General features: G+C 45.1%; 1 protein-coding gene across 1 annotated transcript; it reads left to right on the plus strand.

The window, feature by feature from the left end:
* Positions 1–5,351: 5,351 nt before the first annotated feature.
* LOC143786211 (odorant receptor 131-2-like) lies at positions 5,352–6,251 on the plus strand. Its single transcript, XM_077275500.1, has one exon. The coding sequence runs from the start codon at positions 5,352–5,354 to the stop codon at positions 6,249–6,251; it is 900 nt and encodes a 299-aa protein (XP_077131615.1).
* The last annotated feature ends 6,996 nt before the right edge of the window (positions 6,252–13,247 follow it).

The following is a 13,247-nucleotide window of genomic DNA, read 5'->3' on the forward strand; positions in this document are numbered from 1 at the left end:
CTCACTAACCCCATCTCCAGACCAGAACTTATAGGGAAGCTACCCTGAAACCAGGATTAGAGCTCCCCCTTCTGGTCTGGAGTTAGGAAGGTGTTGTGTGTTTGTATTACCTGATTAGGAAATCCCTTCTTGTGTCCAGGCATGATATCTGTCATGGTTCTCAATGGCAAGAGAACATAGAAGAGCATAAATAAGGACTAGCTCTTGGAAGATGGAATCTCGAGCTGACCGTGAGCTAAACCTACCGCACAACTAACAGTGGCCGGGTAGCGTGCCTACGTTTTACCCCTAGACGCCCAGCGCCAGCCGGAGGACTAAATAACCCTAGCAGAGGAAAATACAGACCTGGCTTACCTCTAGAGAAATTTCCCCAAAAGGCAGACAGAAGCCCCCACATATATTGACGGTGATTTCAGAGGAAATTGACATACGTAGTATGAAGATAGGTTTAGCAAATGGAGGTCCGCTTACTAGATAGTAGGAAAACAGAAAAGGGAACTTCACGGTCAGCTGAAAACCCTTTCAAAATACCATCCTGAAATTACTTTAAAGACTCTAATATCAATTCATGACACCAGAGTGGCAATTTCAGCTCACAAGAGCTTCCAGCCACAGAAATAATCAAACACTGAGGACTGGAACAAAAATGCAAAACAAACTTAGGACTAAAAGTCCAACTTAGCTGATAGTTGACTAGGAGCAGGAACATGCAACAGAAAGGCTTCTGGTTACATTGATGGCCGGCATAGGAGTGACTGAGGAGCAAGGCTAAATAGAAAACTCCCACATCCTGATGGAAACAGGTGAAGCACACAAGTTCAGTACCACCAGAGACCACCGGGGGAGCCCAAAAACCAAATTCACAACAGATATCACCCCTCCCTATGAAGAAGGCAATGCCAATGTGGCAACCAGACACCTGGGGTGGCACATTCCCCCCTAGTACAATTCAGTACTCCCGGACTGAGGAAACATAAAGAAAACATGTTAACAGGTGAACAATTATTAAAGGGTTACAAGGTTTCAAAAATATAAAAATTTACAAAAACCAAGCTGGTTTTCAGGTTGGTCTTCAGTCTCTGCTGCTTCAGGTGCAGTTGGTTTGGGAAAGATCAGGACAGGTACTATGATGGCTTGATTTACCTGTTTCTATGACTGGGGAAAGTCTCCAAGAATGGTATGGATTTTCTTTTCCTTCTCTTCTATGGGTTGAGGGGTATCTTGGTCTTTCTCTCTGTCTCTAAGTTGGTCAGGCCATACCTTCAGATGATCTCTTGATACTGCTTTTGAGGTCTCTCCTCCATCTTGACTGATGAGGCACACTTTGGTGTTATCAAAGTTTGAAGGCATGACGGTGTATGGTTCTGCCTCCCACTGATCATCTAGTTTGTGAATTCTTCTTTTTCTTTTTAGAACTTGTTCTCCAGGTGATAAAGGAACTGCAGGGGCATGCTGATTATAGTTCCTCTCCTGCCTCTGTCTTGCTTGGTACAAGCTTCTTTCCACTTTGCGGTATTGCTGCTGCTGCTCTGTATCCCAGTCTGCATTTGGTGATGTGCCAGGCTGGAATTCAGTTGGTGGAATTTACCGGGATATGGTTGTATAGATCTACAAAGTCCAGTAATTTCTCTTGCCATTGGTTTCTCTCTTCCAGGGGCAAGGTCTTCAACAAGTCAATTACCACCTGGTTCATTTTCTCACACATGTCAATTGTCTGTGGATGATATGGCGTTGTGTGATTTTCTTGCATCCGTACAGGTTACAGAACTCCTGGAACACTTCTGCCTCAAAGGCTGGGCCTTGGTCAAGGAGCACCTTTTCAGGGTATCCATGTGGTCGACAAAAGTGTTGTTGAAATGCCTTGGCTGCCCTCTTTGCTGTTTGGTCCTTGATGGGCACAGCTACCAGGAACCTTGAGTAATGGTCCACTATGGTCAGGGCGTAGACATAGCCTGAATGGCTTGGGGTCAGCTTCACGTGGTCCAAGGCTACCAGTTCAAGCAGCTGTTTGGTGACCATGGGCTGTAGGGGAGCCCTCTGGCTGTTACGGTCTTTCCTGTGCAGCTTGCAGGGGCCACATTCTCGGCACCATGTCTCAATGGCTATCCTCATGCCAATCCAGTAGAATCTTTCACGAAGTAGAACCTCCAACATCTTCCATCTGAAGTGTCCTGCTCCATCGTGGTACACTTCCAAGACCATTGGCACATCTCACCTAGGGACCACCACCTGCCAGACCAGTTCGTGAGTGCATTGGTCGATGTTCCTCCGACACAGCTTACCCTCATAGATGAACAGCTTGCCCTTCTCCTTCCACAATTTTTGTGTCTATTGTGGAGCATCTGGACCACGGTGTGAATCAGCTTGTGTCAGTAGCTCCTTTACTAGGCGGACTGCTGGATCACTATCCTGCGTTTCTGCCCATCTGTGGTGGGGCAATGGGTTCAGTGTGGCTTCTCGCCTGTCATTGCGCTGGCTCCTCACACAATGGGAGTACTGGGCCTCCGGGGCGGTGGAAGGCTGGTAACTTGATCTCTTTGAGTGCTTCCGGATCTTCTTCCTCTTCTGGTAAATTGGGCATCCTCAACATTGAATCAGCATTACTGTTCTTATGCCCTGCTTTTTACTTGATGGTAAACTCGTAGTTAGACAAACGGGTTATCCATCGCTGTTCCAATGCACCTAGCTTTGCCGTTTCCAGGTGAGTCAGCGGTGAATTTTACTGAAGCTAGGTAGTGCTTGAAGCCCAGACTATGGTGAGAAACTCCAACTTAAAGGAACTATAGTTGTTGGGGTTCCTTTCGGTGGGATGAAGCTTCCTGCTGGTGTAGGCAATCACTTTCTCTCTGCCTTTCTGCACCTGGGACAGCACTGCTCCGAAACCCATGTTGCTGGCATCTGTGTAGAGTATAAACGGTTGGTCATAGTCAGAATAGGCCAGGACTTCATCTCCCATGAGAGCCAACTTCAAACGGGTGAAGGATTCTTCCAACCTGTCATTCCACTCGAACGGAGGAGTCTTGCTCTTGGCCTTCTTAGATTGGCACACTAGCAAGTCTTGCAGGGGTGCGGCTAGCTTGGTAAAGTCCTTGATGAATCTTTGGTATTAGACTACCAACCCGAGGAACTGCCATACATCATGAATGTTGCTGGGTTTTGGCCACACCGGTGCCACACCTTAGTCGCTTACCACGTGACCTAGGTACTGGACCTTGGGCTTCAGCAGGTGGCATTTGGACGGCTTCACCTTCAGGCCAAAGTTGGACAGGGCTTCAAACACCTCAGCCAGGTGCTTCAAATGGTCTTCTTAGGTTTTGGAGAATACGATGAAGTCATCCAGGTACAGCAGAACAGTCTTAAAGTTCTTGTGCCCGAGGCAACACTCCATCATCCTCTTAGACGTCCCTGGTGCATTGCACAGCCCGAATAGCATGTAGTTGAACTCGGAAAGACCCATTGGTGTTGTGAAGGCAGTCTTCTCTTTATCTGACTCTGCCACGGGAAGCTGCCAATACCCACTGGTGAGATTTAAGGTGGGGAAATAGTTAGCGGATCTCAGTGCCGCTAACGGCTCCTCAATTCTAGGTAATAGGTAGGCATTCTTGTGTGTAATGCTGTTGATTCACCTGTAGTCAATGCTGTTGATTCACCTGTAGTCAACACACGTTCTCATGGTACCATCTTTTTTTCTAACGAGGACTAATGGAGCTGCCCAGGGGCTACAACTATCTTTGACCAGACCAGTCTCCTTCATCTCCTGTAACATATCTTTGGCACAATGATAGTGAGCGGGGGTTACAGGCTGGTACCTTTCTTTAATGGGTGTATGTTCTCCAGTGGGGATATGGTGTTGAACCCCTTTTACCTGCCCAAAGTCTAGTGGGTGTTTGTTGAATACCCGCTCATACTCCTGGACCACTCGGTAAGCCCCATGCTTTTGGTGCAAAGGAGTGGAGTCAATGCCTACGTGCAGTTTCTGACACCAATCCTCCAGCTGTCCTGCAGAGCCATTGTCCTCCTCCTGGTTGGGACGGGACCAAGCTCTCTGCTGTTTGTATGGCATTGTTACTGACAGTTAACAGTTTAGCAATGGTGGCATATCTGGATAAATGGACCTCTTTTCCCCCACAATTCAGGATGTGTATCGGTACCCTCCCCTTGCAGACATCAACTACCCCTTTGGCTGTCAGGATGGTCGGCCTACAATCAGAATACACAGGTTCTACCAGGGCCTGGTATCTATCTATCAATCACCGATCCATTATCTACCTATTATCTATCTAACTAGTATGTTTCTATTATCTATTTATCTATTATCTATCTATTTATTATCTATTATCTACCTTTTATCTATCTTTCTATCTATTTTCTGTGCTTATACTGCGGATCTCCTCACAATTCCATAAGGATAAATCAAGGTTCAACATCTGTAAGGCTGAAGTCTCTTGTGGGTTATTACTTCCATGATGTTCAGAAACAGAATTTTGATGTCAAAACCAATCTCTGACATTACTCATCCTTTGGAATACATCAGGGGCTGAGAAGCAGATATATAGAGCTCAGCCCCTCCATTGTCCCGTATCCTTCTCACTATATAGATTATGCAGCTTGTTGATGTAAATGGAAACACTTACATAATCCTCGTACAGTAAGTAGTAGAAACTGATAATGGGGTAGCTAGAACCATTCCAGTAGGTCTTTAGAAACCTGTGATGCCCAGAGGCAAAACCCAGATATATGGGTGCAGAGGTAACAATAGCACCAGGAACCATATTTAGGGTATGGGGGACAAATACTATGAGTTTTGATGGTACTTTATGAGTGTCACTTTATGCTGTATATAATGTGATGTCTGTTAGACTTGCTGCATGGTAAACGATGGTTGAGGGAGGTTAGCCTGCAGCCAGAGCTACATTCTGGAGGTTTCATAGCTGAAATTTCCCTTCAAATTCATTTTTTTTCACATGTGCAGAATGTGATTTCAGTTGTAGGAAGTGTCATCTTAAAAAGGCATGGTGCAATTACCTGCCCCTTGTATTTTAGTAATAATTTGGGGGGATCCTTTGCCAGAAATCTAATGTGTATAGATACTTTCAGTCACTAGAAGAAGAATTCCTCACTAGGACTCTAATATCTCTAGAGTCCATTTGGTTGCCTACAAGTTGTCCTACTCTGATGACTTTCATGAATTTCAATGAGAAAAGCAATGTAGCAAACTTTCTGCAACTTGAGGACCATCAATTTAGGTCTGATAACTATTGCCTAACTGTTGCTTGTGCTTTAGGTTATGACTGTCCTTTTTCTTTAGCATGAGGACTTCAACCAGAAGATTTTCTGTTACTATTCTGATAATGGTCAACTTCACTGAGGTCAGCAACAAGACGAACAATCAAACTGTAGAAATCGTGAGGAGTACCCTGCTTGCCTTAGTGCTCCTGTCCTTCTGTGTCTTCATCTACTTTGTGACAATCATCTTGTACGTCTTCTTCACCACTCCTCATGTTCGGGAGAATGCTCGCTACATCCTGTTTGTCCACATGCTCATAAACGATACCTTGCTACTTTCTGTGTTGATATTCGTCTCTCTTGTAGCTATATTTGATGTGTACATCCCTGTGCCGATATGTTATGCCCTCGTCATGTACTCCACAAGTTCATTTAAGGTGACAGCCTACAACTTGGCCATCATGTCCTTTGAACGTTACTTTGCCATTTGCTATCCGTTAAGACATGCACAAGTCTGCACCATGCAGAGGTCTCTTTTGGTCATTGGAGTCATGTGGCTTCTGAGTAGCACTCCTCTGGTGCCTGACTTTATCGCCATGTGTTATTCAATGCCAAAGAATTTCTTCTCCACCAGCTTGATATGTCAGTGGTCAACATTTGCAATGAACAGTTTTCAATTAACCCTAAGGTCATTGATGGAGATCACCACCTTCATCTTGGTGGGATTGGTCATCCTTTACACCTATGTGAAAGTTATGGTGGTGGCTCGGAAGATTGGATCTGGGAGGTCTTCTGCTTTTAAGGCAGAGAAAACTGTTCTTCTTCACGCCTTCCAGCTCGGACTCTGTATGATGTATTTTTCATATTCCTTCACTGATGCTTACTTGAGGAAATATTTCTATTTTATACCAATAACCAACTTTTTCTTATTCATGTGCATCCCCAGATATATCAGTCCTTTGATTTATGGTGTAAGGGATGAAGTGTTCCGAAAATATATAAGGAAGATGAACTTCTTTGTATAGTTGGATGGATGTCACTAAATAAGGCCAAACTTTACAACTTTTTGCAAAATGGGTGCAGCCCAAAAGGATGGTTGGACAATATTTATTAGGTAGACTAGGAATGAAAGGACCCATATCTACATGCCCACTATCAGGAATAATACAACACATATTATAATAAATTTGTCCCAATCACCCAATTTAATTTTTTTTACTTAAAAAATATGTTTTAGTAGAGGTGGGCCAAATCTTGGGTAGGTTGGCAGTATGTATAGTATTCATCTTTTGGTTCTACTTTAGTTCAGGCATTGGTGGGCAGATCCTACTCCTGTAAACAAGCAGTATCCAGTGTAGAATGCCTTTTCACTCCATGAGAAGTTGAAAAATACATTTTGCTTTGATCCCGATATGACTATTGTAGATGGGAGCCAACAGAGGACCCTCCAACTATGAAAAACACGTGACCAGTACTATTATTATCATACAGCCAAAGCTCACCGGAGGATTTTCAGGTATTCTTGTTTGGTCCTGAGAAGCCACATTCGAGATATCTGTGAACAATACTCCAATCTTAGAGACTGATATTCTGTGTTTCCATTTCTAAGAACCAAGTAAAACTGTAAAAGTGAAAACAAAAAAACATGAAAAACTTAAAAAAAAAAAAATTGAAAAATCTTGTGGAATGTAAAAATTTGTGAAACTCAAAAATTTGTAAAATTTCAATAATTTGAAATTTTTAATAATAATGAAAACATTATTAATGTTTGAATAATTCAATCTTATGGATAGAATTGAGCAAAATGATTTGTACTGCCCATATTCGGTGTTGAGTCCTCCAAGGAAGTCAGGCCAGGAGGGGCAGTGTTCACTTCTGTATCCGATGTGTTCAGCCCTGTATCTGGATTTTGCGACGTCTTTATGTCTTACTCTATGAGATGCCTGGGATGCTGGCCCCAGGAATGCAGTCTGCCCCGGAGTAACTCCTCAGTAGACTGGAAGCCAGATTAGGGGAGAGCGAATCTTTTGCTCAACTCTAGTTGTAGATCATTATAGTCTCCAGAGACAAATAAGAAAACAGGGAACTGCATACAGATTTGTGTGTATAGAATAAAATGTTGTTATTCTGCTTTATCGAAGGCTTCCACAAATACCACAAAACTTTTATTATCATCTAATGAGAATGAGAGGACTCTGCTCATCTTGCCACAGTCTGTACAGACAAACTGACTGAGTGAGCTACAGAAAACGAAAAGCATCAGCCTTATGTGAAACCAGAGTGTAATCTATAGTATTATTTTCTATGAGGATAATAAAGAAAAAAAAGATCAACATTGTCATACTTAAAGGGGTTGTCCTACTTGCTTCCTTTTCTAGTACAGGGTCAAGAGAGAAAAAGCTGATTACATGGTGTTCCTAATACACAGCGACAATCTGGGTAACGCTCAACATTTGACCCTTCTTCCAATAGCACCACCAAAAGAGAAATGAAGCGTTACTCATGTATCATGGACTCTGTGATGTATAGATGTGCAGCGTACTCTAAGGAGGGTGAGAACATGACTGTGCGACACTGGGGAAGCCATATGAGGAATAGAAAGGCGCCTTATAACTCTACATCCTGAGTACCGTGCTGTACCTACAAGACATTGTATTCTGTAGCGTTGTGCCTAGCAAAGATGCAACCAAAAGCTTATCTTCCCTGATTCAGCACCTGAACTGGTCCCGCAACCTACCAAATGCATATAATACACGTGCCTTCTATATGCCAGAAGGGCTTGTGGGTACCATGGAACACCAGGGCTCAGGTACAAATGCTAGAATTCCCTATCCTGCCCTTATTCGATGACCAGACTATGGACATTTGTTTTGGATCGGCCCAGAATCGGTCTGTTTTGAGGTTTTATGCTATTTTAGTAGATTGTCCCTTTTGCATTTTCTGCATGCTCAACATTGTGATTTATGATGTTGTTCCTTTAGTCATTGCCACAATCCTCTTGATCCTCCATGATTCGGCTTTTGTATGTACTGAACGACGTTATTGGTCCACTAGTTGGCCCCAGTGACATACCGAACAGCAGGCCTATGACGGCTTTATTAAATTTATTGGCTGCATGGAGCACAATCTTCCCAGAAGAAGGGGCAAGCACTTTCCTTTTATTCTGCAAGAATTTTCAACTATTTTACAGTAGTAGAATAACGGGGGGGGGGGGGGGGGGGATATATCCTTTACAAAAACAGAGAAGATGCTCCAAGATCACTTTGTATTAGGCCTCATAAGCCAGTAACTGTAGAGGATCAGGTTAGCGTAGAAGAGTCACAAGTTATAACCTGACTTAATGTTATACCACACGCTGAAGTAAGCCATTGTAACGGGGCTCAGGGTGGTAGCTGCAGGTGAGGTACTCGTCTTCTGCGCCCCGACCCACTAGAGAAAAACGGGGTCTTACGTTAGTGTGTGTGTGTGTGCATGCGTGCGTATGTGTGTGGACATGTTACCATAATGGACACCTCCTAGCTCTTCTTGGTCTTCCATGCATTGCACGGCTCCGCTCCTCTTTACAGACACTCTGTAAAGACACTCAGGAGATGCAGATGCCTTTCTCTTGGTTTCAATACAGTGAAATGTTTTCAATTAACATTTTTCAGTGGTATAGTTGGTGAACTGCAGAACAGGTTAGAGCATTTCAACCATTCTAAATATAGAGACAATTTAGCTGAGCTCTTTCAGTAACCATTATCCTTTATGACATTTTTCGTGATCTGCGTACCTACAGATGGGCGAACCCAAACAGTAAAGTTCGGCGTTCATACCGAACACCTACTGTTCGGTCACAAACACCGAACACGGACTTCGCCAGGAAGTGAAACTGTTCAGGTTCGGCCCCCCAAACATTTTGTCGCCCTTTCATGGCAAACACCATTTCTGATCGGCAGCAAAATCATCACCGCCAGTAAGACAGCCGCGGTTCTCACGCTGTCAAAAGACAGCTTGAGCGCACAGCAGTGATCAGGGGTATAAACTTCACCTCCGGTCACTGGTGTCAGCTGATGGGACTACTGCTCCCAACCAACTGCCGCCGGCTCCTGCACTGTAAATAAGTAATTAGAAAAAAGAACAGTGTGGATTCCCCTGTATTTTTGATAACCAGCCAGGCAAAACTCACAGCTGGAGCTGCAAATCTCAGCTCTTAGCTTCAGCAAGGCTGGTTATCAAGAATAGAGCGATCCCCATGCCATATCTTTTTAATTATTTAAATAAATAATTAAAAAAAACAATGTGGTATATCCTCCATTTTGAAAACCAGCCTTGCTAAAGCAGACAGCTGGGGGCTGATATTCTCAGGCTGGTAAGAGGCCATGGATATTGCCCTCTCTGGCCTAAAAATTGCAGCCCACAGCTAGAAAAGACACATCTGTTAGAAATGTCAAGTAGAATTCATATTTGTGGGGTTGATGTCACCTTTGTATTGTCCGGTGACATAAAGCTGATGGATTAGTAATGGAGTGGCGTCTATAAGACACCTATACATTACTAATCCTATATATCTATGGTAAATAAAGACACAGCCAGAATAAAGTATTTATTTGAAATAAAACAAAACACGCTTTTACTTTTTTATTTAAAAATAACAGTTATGCTCACCTAATGCCTATTCTACTGAATCCCTCGTCTCCTGTAATAAAACAAAAATAAAAAACAACCATACCCTTCACCTGTCCTTCGTTCTGTCCCACATAATCCATGTCTGGAGATAAACAGCTTTCAACCTGGATGGTGCCAAGATTTGACCATCCAGGCTGAGAACCACTGGTGACTGAGCTGCGGCGAGCGCAGCATCAGTGACTAACAGTGACATAACTGAGGTTACCGCAGGTCACTGAGGCTGCGTTCTCAACCGGTCTGAACTGTGGTGGCCTCGGTAAGATGCCCACTAGCACCGTGAGAAAATCTCATGGTCAAGAAGCGAGTTCATCGTAGTTCACGAGGAGAATTTCACTGTGGTGGATTTGAACTGTGGTGAACTCACCTCTGCACCGTGAGACTTTCTCACGATACTAGCAGGGATCTTACCAAGGTCACAGCAGTTCAGCCCGGTTGGGAATGCAGTCTGTTTTCTGACAGGAGACGAGGGATTCAGTGGAAGTAGGCGTTACGTGAGTATAACTGTGTTTGTTATTTTTAAATAGAAAAGTAAAACTATGTGTTAAGTGTCAAGGTCCCACCACAGCCCAGGGGGAATCTCGAACCACCTCTGCTGCGGTCTCCCATTCTCCTCCTGCCGCAGTGGAGCCTGCTCAGCAGAGACATTGGTCCCAGCACCTGGCTCAGGCAGATGCTGTGCGTTTGGTTACTGCTGCTCCTCCAGGTTCAGCCATAGTAACCAGCACTGTTCAGCGGTAAGCTGAGTTGTTGACTGTTGATGGACTAATCTAGCGCCAGACAGTGCTTTTCAAGCACAAGACCACGATCCTTACAGCATCTATCCAGCAGCGACCGGCAGTGCGGCGCCATGCGCAATCAGTGCGCTTTCCTGGCCCTAGACAGGGTGGTTAGTGGCGTTCGCCAGTGCGGCGATGTACGCACTCTTGTGTGGTAAATATTAGTTAGTTTTCCCCTGGCACCACGGTTGTGGCACCGAGCACTAGTGGTCTAGAGAGACTCTTCCCCCTGTCCTTGGGGCAGAGTTCTGTGACTTGGCTCTAGTGCTCACTCTGCGGCTTGGCGGCCCTGTGAAGTAACAGGGTTCGTCTCCCTTTTCATACCGGGTGAAGCTAACCCGTGTGTCAACACGTTATACCGCCATTACTTAGCAGAAGGTTCCATCTCTGCATGGTGTACCCCGGGCTGCGAACGCACCTCTTATCACTCATTATATTATTTGGTGCGTTCCACCACCCCTAACACGATGCTTTGTTTTATTTCAAATGAAAGACTTATTCTGGCTGTGTCTTTATTTACCATATAACAACAGGATTACCAATGGCTAGGTGTCTTATAGACAACTCTCCATTACTAATCTGTGGGCCTGATGTCACTGGACAATATAAAGGTGACATCAACCCCACAAACAAGAACCCCACTTGCTACTGCTATATGGCAAATGGGAAGAGCCAGGCAAAGCACCAGAATTTTTGCATATAATAGATGTGCTTTTTCTGGGCGGCTGCGGGCTGCTATTTTTAGGCTGGTGGGGGCAATATCTATGGCCCCTTACCAGCCTGAGAATACCAGCCCCCCAGTTGTCTGCTATAGCAATGCTGGTTGTCAAAAATGTTGGTGACCCCACACCCTCTGTTCTTGATAACCAGCATTGCTTAAGCTGACAGCTGAGGGTTGCAGCCCCCCACTGTGAGTTTTGCCTGGCTGGTTATCAAAAATACAGGGGAACCGACACCATTTTTTTTCATTAATTATTTACAGCACAGGAGTCGGCTGATGAATACTCCCATCCGCCTCTCCCGCTCTTATTGTTATTAGTGGCAGCAGGCGTCAGCTGATGGGAGCAGTAGTTCCATCAGCTGACACTAGTGACCGGAGGTAAACTTTATACCTCTGATCACAGCCGTGCCCTCACGCTGTCTTTTGACAGCGTGGAACCGTGGCTCTCTGACCGGTGGTGATGATTTTGCAGCCGATCAGAAGCCGTGTTTGCTGCATTGTCATGCATGACAGCGTGGCAAACACTGGATGTTCAAGCCCCCATTCAAGTGAATGGAGTCCTGGTTCAGGATGGGGGAGTAGCCGTGGGCTAAACTCGAGTAACAAGTACACTCGCTCATCACTACTCCCAGCTCTTCTGGTCTGTGACCCATTGCACAACTCCAATTACTATGACCGCATGAACAGAAAACTACACCCATCCATAAAAACAAAATCTTCTTTAAATGGCAGTTTGACTTGTACACAAAGAACAGCAGGAGATGCCTTTCTCTTGATTACAATACAGTGGCATGTATGGGGCAGCACGGTGGCTCAGTGGATATCATTGCAGTGCTGGGGTCTTGGCTTCAAATCCCACCAAGGACAACATCTGCAAGGAGTTTGTATGTTCTCCCCATGTTTGCGCAGGTTTCCTCCGGTTTCCTCCCACATTCTAAAAACATACTGATAGGGAATGTAGATTGTGAGCCCCACCGGGGACAGCGATGATCAGGGCCGTATTTAGAGTTTATGCTGCCCTAGGCACTTTTCGTGGTGCCTCCCCCATTGGTGAGTATGACTAATGCAGACCCTGTCGGCAGTGACTAAGGCTAATTTCACACTAGCGCCGTGCACTGCGTCGCTATGCGTCGTTTTGCAGAAAAAACGCATCCTGCAAAAGTGCTTGCAGGATGCGTTTTTTCTCCATTGACTTGCATCAGCGACGCAGTGCGACGGTTGCGTCGCCACCAAAAAACGTTGCATGTAACGTTTTTTGGTGCGTCGAGAACGTCTTTTCCGATCGGCCATGCGCGGCCGGAACTCCGCCCCCGCCTCCCCGCACCTCACAATTGGCCAGCGGATGCGATGAAAAACAGCATCCGCTGCCCCCGTTGTGCGGCGCTTTCAACGCTAGCGTTGGTGCGCCGCAACGACGCATAGCGACGTGCAGTGCACAACGCTAGTGTGAAAGTAGCCTTAGGCTACTTTCACATCAGCGATTTTTGCCATTTGCGGAAGATCTGGCAGTTTTTCTGCATCTGCCACATAGCAGATCACTTACGGCAACACTGTGTTCGGCCTCATTCATTCCCTATGGGACTTGCAGACATGTGCAGCACTTGCGGTTTTGCCGTGATCCAGAAAATGCGGTACTTGCAGCAATGGAAAGAAAAGTTGCTAGCAGTGTTTTTTGTATCACCACAAGTGCCGCACATGTCCGCAAGTAGACATCACTACCTGTCCCTGCACCTTGCTAGCTCATCCCTAGCATCCCTCTCTGACCTAAAACTACACTATAAAGCTTTAGAAAAACAATTTATTAACCGACATTCCTACGATAATGAGGGCTCCAGGCTACAGCGTAAGTGCATTGT

Source organism: Ranitomeya variabilis, chromosome 7 (genome assembly GCF_051348905.1).
Source record: "Ranitomeya variabilis isolate aRanVar5 chromosome 7, aRanVar5.hap1, whole genome shotgun sequence".
Lineage (NCBI taxonomy): Eukaryota > Metazoa > Chordata > Amphibia > Anura > Dendrobatidae > Ranitomeya > Ranitomeya variabilis.

Excerpts from the sequence above, each read along its gene's own strand:
- LOC143786211 (XM_077275500.1), top strand. The coding sequence starts at position 5,352 with ATGGTCAACTTCACTGAGGTCAGCAACAAGACGAACAATCAAACTGTA.